Below are 15,708 nucleotides of genomic sequence, written 5' to 3'. Positions count from 1 at the left end.
GCAGCGTCCTAGCGAGCATCGAAACACCTTCAGATTTCCTCTCTCCTACTTTTCCTACTGAAAACTGTTTCACCTAGGACACATTCTGTAAGGACAGTGGGATGTTCTGGGTTGTGTGGACTCTTCTTCAGCAACATCAGTCGATGGACACCCTGCTCACAGCCACGTGTCAGAGAGGACTTCGGCCCGTTGAGCAGAGTTGGCAGCTGCGCATAGTAGTTTGCTGTAGAGAAAACAAAACCTGTTTCGTTGCATGCACTCGAGATATCGTCGGCACTGAGTAACTGCTCGTTTCTGTTCCGTCTTTCTGTTTCGGCGCTAAGAAATGTGGCGACTTGCCGAGTTGGCCACCAAGAGTGCTGGGAACGTAGTGGGCATGGGACCTGCGAGGTTTAGCTATCAATCTCCACCACGAGGAAAATGCAACTGAAGACAGAAAGCACGAAGTAAACGACTAGCCATCGAAATCGACGATCCGGTTGACCTGCCTCCAGGCTGTGGCATGACCAAGAGCTTACAAGAGAGTTACGCTGGATGTATCTTGGCAAGAGAATGCTGACAGTGTAGCCAAACGATTAATGAGATCAGACTGAAGCCATCATCACCTTAGTGCACTCGACAATTCCTTCTCTGGTTCGAGATATCTCACTATCGGATCAAGCGTCCCGCCAAACAAGTTGTAACGCTTTTTACCAGCTCAGAGGACGAGTCTTCTTATTCTTTCCAATCATGGTCGGGACGCAAGGATATGTAATGCGTTTTTCTCAATGGGAAGCAACGGGAACGGCGTAGACGCCGAAGAATGGACAATGCGTTGTGTAGCGCTTTTTTCGCGTGGGCCAAGCACGCCTGGGCGATTTTCTAAACTGTAGCGTTGCAAATTTGTTTTCATTTGCTCTCGTGTTTTAATGGGGCCGAGGTGCTGCTCCTGGCATGTTGTAGGGCAGTACAACTTCTCTACGTCCCTCTCCAACAAGTGAAATGCTTGGGCCTTTTGCGCGTGCTGGGCAGTTGGTCCGCTAACCGACTGATAAACCAACACGCGACGGAGTGACATGCAAGCGGAAAAGTCATTGACATACAGCCAAGCTTCTGTGCGGAACAAGGTTGTCCAGAATCGGTATTTTTTTGTTGGTGATGTCTGACCTGGTCACAGGGTGCCGCCAAAATACGCTAGCACGCCTGCTCCTAGCCCAAGTGCATTAGGTCAGGCATATGCAAGGTTTATTCACGCAAACAGCGTCGGGCACGCCTCGGGGCATTGTGCAGTTACGAGATGATGATACACAGGAAAGCATTTTGACGGGCCGGTTGTGACGTATTTTTTTACGCATAGCTCAGCAGCATACTGCGCGCCCTCGATTTTCTAGACTACAACGGCGCTACCTCAAGAAACGTTTCCTCCCTCGAGGATCGTGTGGCGATGCGTAAGTGCGGTTGTGTAGTGGAAGGCTCCGATGCAGCGAGAAAGTCGAAGAACTATTTGAATGCTGGGAGAGACAGCCTGCGAAAAGACAAGAGGCCTTACGCCAACTCGGGAGTTCCCAGGGGAAACGTCCCGGTGCCTCACCCACTTGGTGGCAAAAAGCCGCACACCTTCAGGGGAAGCACTTGAGGTCGGTGACAGCGAGGGATGATTCAAGGGCTCCATTTATTACGCCACACGCCACCACTGATATTACGTCCTGCAAATGTGTGCAAAAGACGAAGGCCGGCATCGAAATACCATCCGGGCGGTGTTTTCCAGAATAATTCCGTGTGAAGTACGAAAAAGCAGGATAGCAGTCGTTTTTCATCAGCCTCTGCCCCCACCGGTAATCTCACAGGGTGATAGGCACAGCAGACTTCATTTTCGTCTCCTCCAGTTGTTGTCACATATGCCAAATCCGGCACGAGAGTGCCAGAAAAAAACTAACAACGTGATATGCTTCGCTTGTCCCTTAAACGTTGGCATTGCCGATCTCCATAATGTGAAGGTGGTGCGGAGAGCTTCAGTCCTTTTTAGGTAAAACATGACGTCATGCATATTGTGGGTATTAAGTGTCAGCCGATTCTGTGTGGAATGCTGACGAGATCAAATCCTCTTGCTAGCTGGTCCGGCCTCGTCTAATTTTTGTACACTCGCACTTCGTGGCTGCAGGCGAACTCCAAATCCTTGTGCGTTCTGACATCTGCCAAAGCGTTAGCCCTCACTTGTCTGTCATGTCCGTGGCAAATAGGACATCGCCCCTCCCGGGTTGTAATGTTCGTTTCCTCTTTTGCTCTAAACAGCTCGTTTTTATGTCTACCCTGTGTACGAGACCCTCCAGGCACAATCAAAATTGTTTCGAGTTTGCTAGACATAACTGGTTCACACACGGCTACCTCCATGGAGCAGCTGCCGAACTGTGAGCGTCCAAGAGCCGACACACTGAAGTGCGCACTGAAGTGTTGCAAAGAGTCAAAGTGGAATTTATAAGAGGCAATGCTCCCCGCACTTTTCTACAGAAAGTGTCCCTACAACCACACGAAGGAATTCGACAGGTCCAGCAGCCACTGTCCGTGCACACGCGTAAAGAGCGGGTACCACTGGCTTTTCCTGTGAATTGTTGCGATGTTCTGTACACCAAGAGCTCAGTGACTATTTTGCTTGACCGGTACAAGTATCCCCTTTCAGAGAAAGAACTTTCTATGTCGGTGGTGTGCGATCCACTGTAGTGCTATGCCAGAAAATCTGGAGCTTTTCGGCTTTACTCTTGGTTCTCAGTTTCGAATGGCAACGTGCATTGTGGATGAACTGAAGAGTCATTGAAGGCAGTGCGTTCGCGCACCACTATACTGTGAGGGAGCATAGGTATATAACGGCTGGTTGCCAATTATTTGCCGTCCAGCCGACTGAGCATTCTTTTGGTAAGGTGCGTTTTGGGGGCCTTCGGAAGGGCAAAGCACAAAACAGTCAACAGACTCTTAGCGCTCAAAAAGGTGCATGGTTGACCCCGCTCGAGTTAGGCCCCAGTGTAGACCTTTGGTGGCGCCAAACCGGGGAATCCGCGAAGACAACGGAAAATTTTCACAGCGCAAGAGTAAAACGTGCCCTCGTCATGCACGCCTGTATTGGCCGAGAAACATCTTTACTAGGGCAGGCTGTAAAGTGCTTCTCGACAAGCACACCGGATAAAAAGGGGGGACAGGGCCCCCCTTCTAGGTGGCAATAATCGTCGTTTTTTTCTGGTGCTCGGGGAGCTGAAATATCCTTGCTTAAGCGGTGTATCTGCGGTTTACTCTTACTGTCTCAAAGAGAATATGCACTCCAGCCAGGTTTCGTTCCACACGTGCCCAACCACAAAAACCGTTAGTTTGCCCCATGCCCACCGGCGATCTCACAGGGTGAGAGGCACAACAGACTTCGTTGTCGTCTCCTCGAGTTGTTGCCACATATGCCAAATCCGGCACGAGAGTGCCAGAAAAAAACTAACAACGTGATATGCTTCGCTTGTCCCTTAAACGTTGGCATTGCCGATCTCCGTAATGTGAAGGTGGTGCGGAGAGCTTCAGTCCTTTTTAGGTAAAACATGACGTCATGCATATTGTGGGTATTAAGTGTCAGCCGATTCTGTGTGGAATGCTGACGAGATCAAATCCTCTTGCTAGCTGGTCCGGCCTCGTCTAATTTTTGTACACTCGCACTTCGTGGCTGCAGGCGAACTCCAAATCCTTGTGCGTTCTGACATCTGCCAAAGCGTTAGCCCTCACTTGTCTGTCATGTCCGTGGCAAATAGGACATCGCCCCTCCCGGGTTGTATTGTTCGTTTCATCCGACCATCTCAATCCTCTCATACAAAAGAGGAAGACAATGAGGGAAAGAACTCTACCCCTCTTCCGCGGCCGGCGCCTGCCCCGTTTGTTGGTCGTCGTTGCCATCACGTCCGCGTTGTGTTGTACCGCCCATCAGACAAAAGAAGCGGGAGAAGATAAGCAGGAAGATTATTACTCTATCCTGGGAATTTCGCGGTAAGTGGGAGGCGAACCCTCGGTGTGAGCCGGTGAATCCGAATTCTGTGTATGTCGCTGAATAACCGTAGCCGATGGCCAAAGAGCAAGAATTTTTTGTATGGACCATCAAAGTTTTAAAAGACGAGATCCTTCGTCGAACGAAGCTGGTGCCGCAAATACCAAGTTCACTGAGTTGGAATGGCCTCAGGAAACGATGTGAGGGCAGCGCTATCCACTGAAGACGCTTAGGTCACCTGATTCCGGTCAATCGATCACACCGCACCATCCCGGGACCTGGGTTCCCCCGGAGCCTTTCTCCGTTTTCTCAGGCATGCAAGCCCCGCCGATGTAAAAAAGGCTTACCGCAAACGGTCACTGGAGAACCACCCCGACAAGGCCAGTCCAGACGAGGCTTTAGCCGCAGCAAGAAGGTTTCACCTGATTTCCGAGGCGTACGACGTTCTATCCAGTATGCGAGAATGCCTAACGCCTAAATGGAAAATGGATGCTGGCCGATGCGTCAAAACGAAAGAAAGGGATTCCTTCAGAACCACAGTCTGCTTGCTCGAATCATGTTCGTGTCCATGAGCAACCCCTTCGCTGAGTTCTGCCGACTCCACACTGATTTCTTTCCTCCGTCTTGAATCACCAGTCGACTGCTCAGCTCGCCTCTGGCAAAAACTCTGTCCTATTCTAATTCAATTATATGTGCGGTGCACAGCGAAGTGCTCCTCGAACTAGGTCCGTACAGCTGACTTCACATGCTTCGGACAGTTGAATGAATCAGACTATGCCATGAAGGCGAGCTTGAAAATCATGTAGCAATCAGTGCGATTGCTGAGTGCGGCTGCAGAGATCCACACCCGCCGTCTGTATGATCTCTACGGGCACAACTTCCAGCATATGGAAGGATATTTTGAGGAGTTGCCAAGACGCGGCGGACGTGAGCTTTACCGTTACAAAAGAGGCGTCTTTCTCCTGTACGAACGAAATCTCGACGGGCTGCTGGCAAAATCCCAGTATACGTGGATTCTTACTTTCGTGCAACCCGGCTGCGGAAACTGTGAAAGAAATGTAAGTCCCGGCTGGCCTTATCTCCGAAGAGGCTTTCCTCTTCAGCGGCTGTTTCAGCTGTAGCATAGTTACGAAGAACACGTGGGGGCCCTCTGCAGGGTTTGTCCCGCAATCGCTCTACCCTTCCTCGTGACGAGACGGTACTTTCCGATTCTGTATCACCTGTGCAAACATTCCCTTAGGTGCCGATATACTCGCAACTCGGAGAAAAGACGATGGAAACCGAGAACATCCGACTGGCAGTTGTGAATTGCCTTATGTCGAATTTGTGTCACTACTTCGGCATTCACCATCTGGGACAGGTCTTCCTCTTGCCGCCTGAGCAGGAGGGCGGTGGTACGTTAGGCCATTTACCATGCAAAAACGGCTAGACTGCTGTAAGGAGTTGTGCCTTCGGAAACAGACAAAGTTCCCCTCTTAAGAGACCGGTGTAACTGCAACGGACGCAAAAAGCATGTGCGCTTATCGCAGCGAGATCGCCTTTCCCGATTCCAAGTGGTGTGTGTTGTTACGGGAACACCATAGTCGTTTCTCCCTGTCTCGCAAACGGATTGCCCGTGCCTGTGAAACCCAAGGCTATGTCACTTGGGTGATAACGTCGTCCTTTTTTCTGAACACCGGTTTTAGTCAACACTGTGTCGCGCGTCTTTCAACCGTATTCATCAGGCTACTGGGACAAACGCGAGTACACCGGCCCTCTCCGTGCAGATGCACTCCTAGCGGCTGCAAAACAGATTCCGGCGCCGAACATGAAGGAGGTGGAGAGCGACCGAGCGGCGGAGAAGCAACTAGCTGGAATCGCCGGTGTCAAGCGCCCTGCGAGCTGTGAGCCTAGAGCGAGGACTTTCCCCCGGTAGCCGGCAAGTCGTTGACGAACCCGCTACAGTTGGGGATCGACACCAGACCATGGCCCCTGAAGCAGCCTCAGCTTGTCCGGGAGTCTCTCTGTGTTCACCAGAGCGCCTGAGATGTTTCTGGTTACTCTCGCCTCTGTCAGAGGTACAGACACTCGCAACGGATACGGGGTACCATTCCGTTGGGAGCTTCGGTTTTGAGGATGGTACTCTTGACTAAAACCGTTAGTCTGTTACTTTTTTCACCCTGAACACTGGTAGTGCTAGGATTACTGTAAATCCTACGACAACGTTTTCCATGAAGGTGAAAAGCCATCAACAGTACATTCTGCAGAACGCACTCACTGAGTTCGATTTGCGTATATAGTTGGAGGTGCTCTTTCTGGTCCACGAGGTTTCTGTTCGCTCCTGTCAACTCCCGGCTCCGTGTTTTCTACTCCAGTAGAGCGAGTTCCAGCGGCAGACGTGGCGTGGATAGTCAACTACTACAAACCGTCCTGCATGTCCTGTCGACAAGCAAAGTCGGAGTTGCGACAGGTGTCGCACCAGCTTCGGGACAGGCTGACAATCACTTTCGTCAACTGCGGTGAGTTGGGTTTTCTTCTGCTTTGTTTCGGAGTCAACATCGGGTAGAGGTATGGCTGTTGTGGCAGGGAGGCATGGCGCGGGACCAATAGTAGACATCGACGCGCTGCTGGATCATGCATCTCAATGGACCTTTATAGTTCTTCATCAGTGACTCGGAACGCGGCGACAGCACTTGCTGGTAACGCGAAAGCATGAAGACGGATCGAGGTCTAGCTGTGATCTCCATCGGCCTCTCCGCCACAGTGCTTGCGTTGTGTGGACTAAATGGGAATATTTGGTACGATACAATTGCACAGCTGTGATGTTAAGGAGCAGATTAGTGTATCTAAGATATACCTTTACCCCGGCATCTTTACAGAGGCCAGGCGAGGCTGCCGTATTCTCTGTCTCTCTTCCCTACCTCTCGCCATCTATGTTTATTTACATACGGTCACGGGTTCAGCGTCGAGCCCATGGCGACACTAGAGGACATGTAACACTTCTCACGAGAATAGTTCCTTCCAAATAGATTCTGCACAAGTGTTTGCCGCCCCACCCTAGCAGGGGTTTCCGGGCGAGGCAGCCTTCGTGAAGTTTGACCTGAGTAGGCATTGCCTGACTTTGTTTCCGTTTGTATTCTTGAGGCCTTTCGATGGCGTTTGCACGAATCCGGAGACATGCCATTGCTTCGAGCGTCCCAATGTTTTCTCTCTTGGCTCCCAAATGCCTCAGATAAACACGAGTGCGCAGATGTGCCACACTTTCCGTACGCTAGACTCTTTGTCAAAAGGTGAGTTCTTTAGGTTTCAATCCCTGTCTAGACCAACAAGGGGTACCGCCTCGAGAATGCATTATTCTTTCGTATCTCACACTCACCTGCGTCAGTGTCAGATGAGTTCAGTTCAGGCTTGTCAAGAATACGGTTTCTTCAAGGTCTGCAGTTCACACCGTGTGCGAACTGTGTTGAAAGGGGACACAAGTTTTCCGTCGCACAGTGCTTCGTTTAAGAGATGTTTTCTGTCTTGCTTTGCGCAGTCACGATAGCTCGATTAGCCAGGTACCTATTGACCTGAGGGGGATGTCTGAAGGAGGCGTAGCAGGAACGGCAGCTACAGCGGCCGTTTCCGTGCTCACGAGCCTTTTACATCTCCCGCGCCAGCCCGCTCAGAGAAGCTTCTCTTCTCGCCGGTCCGACGAATTCTGAGCTCGCTAGAAAAAAAGCTACCGTCACCTTTGGTACCTGGTTGCATTTTTTTAATCTGCCATCTGAATTGATTGTGGGTAATACCAAGTCTCTGCGTCATTCAGCTTATGTGGGGCGGTATGTGCTTTGCTGTCTCTCGACCTTTAACCCGGCCATCGATCGCATCACGATGGGACCGATTATCAAAGGGGACAGCCCCCTGTGTAACGAGATATCTCACTGGAAAAGATCCAGCGTTTTTTACCGTTCGTGGGATATCCGATGCTCGAGAGGAGCACATGCTGTTTCAGGAATGTAACAGCGCCTTCTGTTGGACAATGTGTGGAACCTCAGACGCTCTTTCCCGCAAAAGCGCCAGGTGTGGAGCTACGATAGGCCTTCAGTAATTCCAGTCCACCTGACGAAGGAAACCTACTCCTTTTAGAGTCAAGTTATTGTTTTCGTCTATTCGTGAACGAAAAAGACGATACCATAAAACAAATTGCAGAGGACGATGTTGGCCAGTGTTGACATTAGGTAGAGCGGCGAAGTCCCACCGACATTTAAGGACACCACAGTTACATTGGTTGTCCCAGATAAGAATCTCACATACAACCTCTGGTCCCGTGATACTATTTTTCAGATTCACCATCGTTCACAAGCTTGCAAATTGGGTTATTTATATAGGCGGAACAAGAGGCGTTGCTAGTCAGGGAAATGAGACTCGTAGACCCCCCCAAAATACATGCGAAACAAGCACCTAGCGATCGCTCGGGTGTTCCGAACAACAAAAGATAGGCTCCGTTCCGATGTGCGGCTGCCGAACAGTCTAGACCTTCGACTCAAGGTTTTCAAATTTCTCATGCTCCAGAGATTTAAAGTGGGCACAGATGATTTGATAGCTACAAATGACAGGTGCGAGACGTTCTTAATCCCAGACTCCGTATCCTAAAGAACTGCGTCACGGCCATCACGTACGCGTGCACAGAAGGCTCTCGTGTCTCGGGGTGGATTCCCACGTGACAGAGTTCGACAGAGCATCTTTCTCGCGACCAGGGCCTAAAAATTCTCAAAGATACACAGGCCCCGCACGTCACTGGTTCTTGATCTTTGTCGGCAGCGTGTCAAGATCCGACTCGTGGAAGAGCTCACTTCACCGTGGAAACACCCAAGGGAAACCACAGTACCCGGACACGGCCTTGAATCAATGAGTATAGAAAATGTTACACTGACACTTAAATGTCAGCCACTGAGTGGCGGAACACCTGAAGCAAGGGCTCCATGCTCCTCGGGAGCGATCCCACTGGAACCGGCGGCAGCAGCCGCGTCCAGCTCCGCGGCCAACGCGTCGACGAACGACTCTGTCCCTCCATTTCCGGCGTGACAGGCCTGCAGGTCCAGCTTGAGTTGAGCCGTCACAGGAGCTAGCGAGGGAAGAAGGCGAAGCAGATGCTTCTCCATTTCCTCCGAGAGCGCCCCCACGAAGGGGCCAGGGAGAGGCGCCGGGGCCGACGGCCGGTCCGCAGCTCCCGTTACAGGCGCTCCCTTTTCTCGTTTCAACTTCTTTCTGCTCGTCAGCGACTCTGTCTGAGGCTGGGGCACGAGAGCGGTCGGGTTGAGAGGCGACATGTCGCAAGCACCAGAGCCACACAACGCCCCGTCCTCGTCCCCAGTCCGGCTTCGATCTTCGTTCACTTCCTCTTCCCTCTCCACAAGAGGCTCGCTTGTGTCTTGTTCACCCATTCCATGCTTTGTTCCGTTCAGAACGGCAAGCATATCATCAAGCGAGAGAACAGACACAATCCGGAGACCTCCCGATCCTCCGTTACCTCTTCGGTTGCCGTTGCTGCCGGCCTCGCCCTGGCTGTTCGCACTGTCTTCACTGCCGTTCTGAGACCCTCCGGCGCCGCTGCCATTACACTGCAAACCGTAGAGCCTGTGTCTTATATAGAAGGCCTCGATACGCTCCAAGAAGAGCCGGGGATCAGCAAAGAGAAGCCGTTCCTTTTCCTCCTTGAGAAGAAGCTCTGGCGTCATCGCGCTTCCCGTCAAGCTCCCATCATTTCGGTCGCTCAGGCCCTCCGCATTCGCTGCAGTGCCGTTCCCAGCTGCGCTGCCGAGGCGACTGTCGCCGGAGGGGAGACCGCCATCGCCGACGAGGCCCCCAGAGAGCATCCATGCGACGGCGCGAGCCTTCGCTGCTTCGAATCCGAGGCGAGCGCAGCTGAACGAACGGGACACGCGCCGACCGGCGCCTCCTGATCCTCCACTTCCTGAGCTTCCACTCCGGTTCCACTGTACCCTCCAGAGCTTTTTGTAGCTGTCGAAATAAATCCCTTTAACGGCAGACCGGACACTGCTACTGGTGCTGGCAGCTAGCCCGCGCGAAGTCGCCACGGCAACCGCCCGTCGTGCCCCTGTCCCACCCGCAGTCCGTGCAGAAGGCTTCACCTTGCATGGACTGTGGGTTGGACCTGCGGCCGCAGCGGCTAAGCTGCCTCCTCCGCGACTCAGGAGATCTGGAAGACTCTCTGCACCTTCTGGAGCGTCGGACCAGGCACCGTCCCGATTCCCCGAGAGTTCGCCTTCTGTCACTGGCTCTTGCGTTCTCGCTCGTTTGTTTCTGACGCCGATCCCGCACGCGGCAGCGGCTATCCCTCCCTGTAGCCCCGCGAGGGAGGATCCCACAGAGGCCTCATCGCAACACGCACTTGCTGGCAGTCCGTAGTCCTTCTTTTTAGGGAGAACCTCGTGCAAACGAGCAGGATGGGCCCCAGGCGTTCGAGAAGTGTGTTTGCCTGCTCGCTTTTCAAGCAGGCGACTGCCAGCGGCGTGCTGACGAACCCCGCGACGCCCCGGACCGGCCTCGCCCACTGTCCGGAAGCCAGCATTAGGCTGCCTCAGGGTTCCATCAGGTCGGCCTCCCAGAGCTGACAAATCGCATTCATGTCCCAGTCCGTCGTGAACAGACAAACCTGTGGTCAAGGGTGATCCTTCCAGGGGCGTGGCAGGAAATCCAGCCGCCGCCAAAACTTCGGAAGGCAAACACTCAGCATCCTGCGACGGAAGGCGACTGAACGAGTAGCCACACGCGGCCGACGGAAACAGGCTCTCAAAAGCCATCCCCTCTCTTCCGGAACGATCTGTGGCACATCCACCAGTTCCATTCTCCGTGCTCAACAGGTTGCCAGACGCTTCGTCAACTCCGGCGGGGCACAGAAGATCGCCGAGACTGCAGGCAGCATGACCCTCAGGAAGTGGCTCCTGTAGACCGAACATGCGCCCGGATCCTGGGAGCAGCGTCTCCACGGGGCTGACTGGAGCTGGGACACCATGGACGCCCACATTCCCGGTAGAAAGGGATGAACAGGAAGACGGATTCTCACGATCGGCGCTGGACCCGATCCCCGCGCCGCGGCTGAAAAGGGGAGAAAAGCGAAGGAGAGTGTGGGGAGGAAGGTGTTCTTGCGATTGGCAATTCACTGGACCAAGCGAACTCGGAGACTCCGAGCCACGCATTTCGGGCAAGAGCACCAGAGAGTCGAGCGTTGGAGCAACTCGAAGGGGGGATGTCTCCTTGGAACTGTTCGCGCCCGCTGTCTGACCGCTCCCCGTGCTACTCTCGCTATGGCGGCTCAGATCAGTTGACACCTGAAAAATCTGAGCCTCGCCAGAGACGGTCCCACTCCCTTGGCTTCCGGCCCCTGGAATCTCTCTTGCGGTGGTGTCTGTGTGAGTGGGGAGTCCTTCTGTAGAGTCGCACCTCTGAGATTTTCCTTTGCCCGATTCCCCGAGCGGGTTCGAATCTCCGAAGGAGTTCAGTTTTGCGCGGCCGTCTGTGTCCACAGAGTTCACTGTGCCCTGTCCCGTCTCAGTTTCCTCAAAGTTGATACCGAAAGAGTTCCCCGAAATAGCCGCCAGTGCTTCTTTCACGTATCTGTCTTCAATTGCCTCGACAGCCCCCGGCACATTTCCAGGTGCCGCATGCGCGACACCAGCTGTATCTGCGGAGGAAGGCAGTTGCCCACTTGAGCACGCCGGCGCTGAAGGAGCCTCTTCGAGAGAAGGCTTCAGGTGCTCAGAGAGACGAAGAAGAGCGAGGAGATCTGAGCCATCCAGAGAATTCAAGTCGACGTGCTTCAGAACACATTCCGCCAGGCCACGAGCGGTTGCCACCAAACTATCATGGTTAGCTGCGTCCCTGTTGGTGGTCGAGCCCACGGCCGAACTTTGAGACGGAACAACAGGGCGTCGCCAGTCGTCTGTGTTTGAGGAAGGCTGAGGTTCACGAGAAAAATCCTTCCCTGCACGACAGCTCTCCAAGGCACCTCTGTTGCCTGTCGCGTCGAGCATGCCCGGCGGTAAACTGGCAGCAGCAACCGCTGCGCCTGCCGCAGGCCATGCGAGGAGCGCTGTAGCCGCTTCGACGAAGCACGGAAAGAAGGGACTACGACGGAGAACGGCTAGTCCACAAACGGAGTCTGAATACACTGTGCAGCGACAACCCTCCCCACACGCTCCATCTTGGTTTGCGTCTCCCGTCCCGCTGAGCTGGGCAGAGAGGCCGGCTTGCTGTTTCCCCAGGAGCTGCAGAGGATACAGCCCAGAAGGGAGAAAGACGGGGTCGTGGAGAGACCGTAGATCATCAAGATCTCGCAGAACCTGCAGCAGGACGAGGGCGCTGTTCAGCCCGCAGAGGTTGCTTCGCCCCGCGCCGGCCTGCTCCGATAAAGCTGTGGGGTTTGCCCCCGATGGGGTTGGCGAGGCAGCTGCGTAACCTTGAGAAGCGAAAGACGGGGCGCTACCTTTCGGAACGTGACTGGAAGAGACAGCCGCATCCGACACCTGTTGCCCAGAGGGCGAAACAGAGGGAGAGACCAAGGAGAGTAACGGAGCAAGAGTGGAATAGTAAATCGTTAAGAGCTCTGGCTTGTCAGCAAACGAAACAACGTGGAGCCAGTGCCAGCGATAGGAGGAAGGAAGAGGTCTTTCTGCTTCTCCCCCTCCTGTTCCCGAAATGTGGATTCCTGCTTGCCCCGCACACCCCGCGCCACCCAGGACGGGCCCTCTAACGTCCAGGCCGAACTCGTCACGCATCTTCGAGTCGAGGGACCCAGCTCGAAGGCACATCGTGGGGTCTGTGAACGCGGAATTCACAGCCTTCAGGTCCACGTGCTTCGAGCCCCCTTTTTGCCCGTGACTGGAAGCCGCCACCGAGTCGAGCGGAGACACTCCGGACCACCGCGGACAACAGTTGGCGAGGAGGCCGAGAGCTCTAAGGACAAAGTGAAGGATTGCCGCAGACCGGTTGTGGAGCACGGTGAAGACCTCGGGTCGTTCCAGCTGGACCTCGGCCTGTCGGAGCCGCTGCGCCTGCTGGTGGTTAAGATCTTGCACTCTTGGCTGTGTCGCGCCGGGTCTCGAGCTGTCGTGCCCGCTTCCCGCGGACGTAGGCTCAAGCATGCGTTCCTTTTTCGCCTGAGCAGTGGCCGGAGTCGACCGTGCACAGGCCTGTCCTCGGGTGCTCCGTTCGAGTGCCAGTCGCGCGAGGAGTTGAGACCGGAGACGCAGTTGCTGTTGCAAGACAGCTGGGGACGCGCGCGCCGCCGCTGCCCAGAGTTGCCGTGAAAGCGCTCGCGCAGTTGCTCCAAGCTGACCGTCACACTGTTGACGCATGGTCGCCAACAGCGCTTGGACATGCAAAGGAGATTTGCCAATTAGCCGCTGCAGAGCTTCTGCTGAGACACCGCCCCGGTTTCCTGTCCCTGTTGGGCAGGGAACGCCGGCGGCTCCAGGAAAACACTGAGACAGGCACGAGGAAGCGGGGGACTCTTGGGATTGAGTTGAATTCAGAAGGGAAGGATTCGCAGGTAGAGACATTGCAGAGAGCGCCGCCGACGAAGGGACGGTTGGCTCGATGCGAGGCCTTGCAAAACTCGCGATACCCGGTGTCTCGTGAAGCAGAGCACGAGACGTCTCAGGAAAAGACAGCGGATCCCTAGTTTCCGGGAAGAAACTCTCAGGTTGGCATGTTTCCGCTTCTCCACAGGCTTCATCAGGCACGTTCATCTTTTCCGCGCGAGAAGGCAGATGCACGTTCCGTGCACTCGCATGCGCCGGGATCGTCCCATCTTCTGTTTTTGCCTGGACAAGAGCTTGCAGTTTACCTGTTTCCCCAGTCGCCGTCCCTGGAGCAGCAGAATCGGCACTGACTGGGAAAGCAGGCAGCAGTGCGACGCTCGCGGTCGTTGTGCATCTGCTGGGGCTCGAAACACGGGGACCGGGAAGTTCGTTGTCTGCGGTGGCTGAGTCTTCCGTCCCAACAATATCAAACGATGCATCACTTTGAGGCCCCATTGGCCCTGGTTGTGACACCACACTTAAGGTAAAACTTGTTTTGCGTTGCTGCCCGTCCGACGTCGTGCAAGGACTAGCCAAAGATTCTGCCCGTCGCGATGGAAGAGCGACGTCTTCAGCCGGACAGGGAATCAGCACTTGGAGGCTGGACCGAGCCATGTTTGATGCTCCGGAGGGCTCAGGCAGGAACCAAGACGAAAGATGCGGAAGTGCCATAACCCGACGAGGGGAAAAGTAGCTGTTGTTCAGGCGCCACGGAGAGCCGAATTCAGAAAACGAATGCAGCGATTAGACACCCAAAGATAGCGTTTCGAAACAGTATTGGCATTCTCTCAGTACACACTGACAACGGGCTTGACGCGATGGTCAGACGATGCACAGCAACAGAAAGGGCCGATTACGAGGCCGAGGCAAACTCGCGAGACTCGGGTCTGGCTGGTTTCATTTGAGTGTGTCGCCAAAGAGGCTGCGAGTCCATGACGGGGTCAGCTCCAATGGCGCACACTAGTTGCGACAGGGCAGCAGTTAAGCATGAGACAGAAGTGCAAAAAACCAGCGCCGAACCACAAGATATGAGAATAGGGCGAGTAAGACGCGTGGTGTCCGCTAGTGTAGCCACACGTGCTACGTGTGTCCACACACACACACACACTCGGCGAGCAAGGGACCACATAAAACCACGGATACTGGCGGATACTAGAGTACACGCTCGCCTACCTGGGTAGGAACTTGGAAGACATACGGAAATCAACGTCTCATCCCTGGGAAAGGAAAAGAGAGGCAGGAGAGGGGGCGCCGATACTGCTCAGTAGGGGCACAAAGACCGCGGACACACTGCTATCCACACCTCGTGAGAGGGGCTGGGCAGGACAAGGTTCTACCTGTCCTGGTTTTAAGGAGCCAGAATCATGTAAACGTGTGGGTTATATGGGATGGAACTAGCTGATTTGCCGGGAAATGTGGCGAGAAAAAGGAAAAAACGGCAGGGTTGGTCCGTGGAACACTCCCCTCGTCCGACCGTCAAGACACGGGACGTTGCCAACAGGAGTATGTACACCCCGTGGCATTGTGCGCACAACGGACGGACACGAAACGCACTGTTAAACCGAGAAGAAGAACCTAAGTTCTTCGAACAGAGACTAAGAGCACATGAAAAAAGCATGTGAGATAGAGGGAGAAAAGGAAAATCCGCCTGGCATCCATAAAACACGACAGCATCCTGGCGAAGAGGGCCGTTCCTAATATGTCTTGCTGGAGAAAAGAACCTGGGGGGAGGTGTCTGAGCTGTGGCGGAGAGGCAAGGCTTCTCTTACCCTCCCGGGCTAACCAAACCCGGCCCCCCCTGCCGGAGCGTCCACACACCTCTGGTGAAGATGTGTGTTGCCTGTCTGCAGAGTCCTTATTTCTGCCCGAGAATGAGCAGTTGCACCGGAGCACGCCTATTTTCTCCAGAAGTCGCAGTGACAAAAGATGTGTTAGTCATAAGCTTTGTCAAAACCGTGTCGGATGCCCTCTTGCAGAGAAAGCCACTTTGTTCACACCCATCAGGATCGCTAGAAAGTAGACGGGAAACGGACGCCCTCGGAGTATCCGTCTTCGGAGGACTCAAAGCTGCGAGAAACAGTTGTTACGAAGAGGCAAGCAGAACGAAACTAGAAAACAGGAAACTTTATTTAGCAAAGCGGAAACACACCCTAGGAC

At 54.1% G+C, this 15,708-nt stretch overlaps 2 protein-coding genes across 2 annotated transcripts; one reads left to right on the top strand and one right to left on the bottom strand.

Moving 5' to 3' along the window:
• Window positions 1-3,832: 3,832 nt before the first annotated feature.
• On the top strand, window positions 3,833-6,533 carry NCLIV_062500 (putative DnaJ domain-containing protein; the record flags this gene model as incomplete). The annotated part of the gene is made up of 6 exons (XM_003885801.1): window positions 3,833-3,990; window positions 4,302-4,441; window positions 4,826-5,046; window positions 5,229-5,382; window positions 5,713-5,871; window positions 6,343-6,533. 6 exons carry the CDS (start codon window positions 3,833-3,835, stop codon window positions 6,531-6,533), a joined length of 1,023 nt encoding a protein of 340 aa, XP_003885850.1.
• Window positions 6,534-8,892: 2,359 nt separating this feature from the next.
• NCLIV_062490 (uncharacterized protein) lies at window positions 8,893-14,007 on the bottom strand (the record flags this gene model as incomplete). Its single annotated transcript, XM_003885800.1, has 1 exon — window positions 8,893-14,007. One exon carries the CDS (start codon window positions 14,005-14,007, stop codon window positions 8,893-8,895), a length of 5,115 nt encoding a protein of 1,704 aa, XP_003885849.1.
• Window positions 14,008-15,708: the final 1,701 nt, after the last annotated feature.

This window comes from Neospora caninum, chromosome XII (assembly GCF_000208865.1).
Source record: "Neospora caninum Liverpool complete genome, chromosome XII".
Taxonomy (NCBI): domain Eukaryota; phylum Apicomplexa; class Conoidasida; order Eucoccidiorida; family Sarcocystidae; genus Neospora; species Neospora caninum.
The sequence above is the reverse complement of the archived record's forward strand: the minus strand, read 5'-3'. Positions and strand labels throughout refer to the sequence as shown.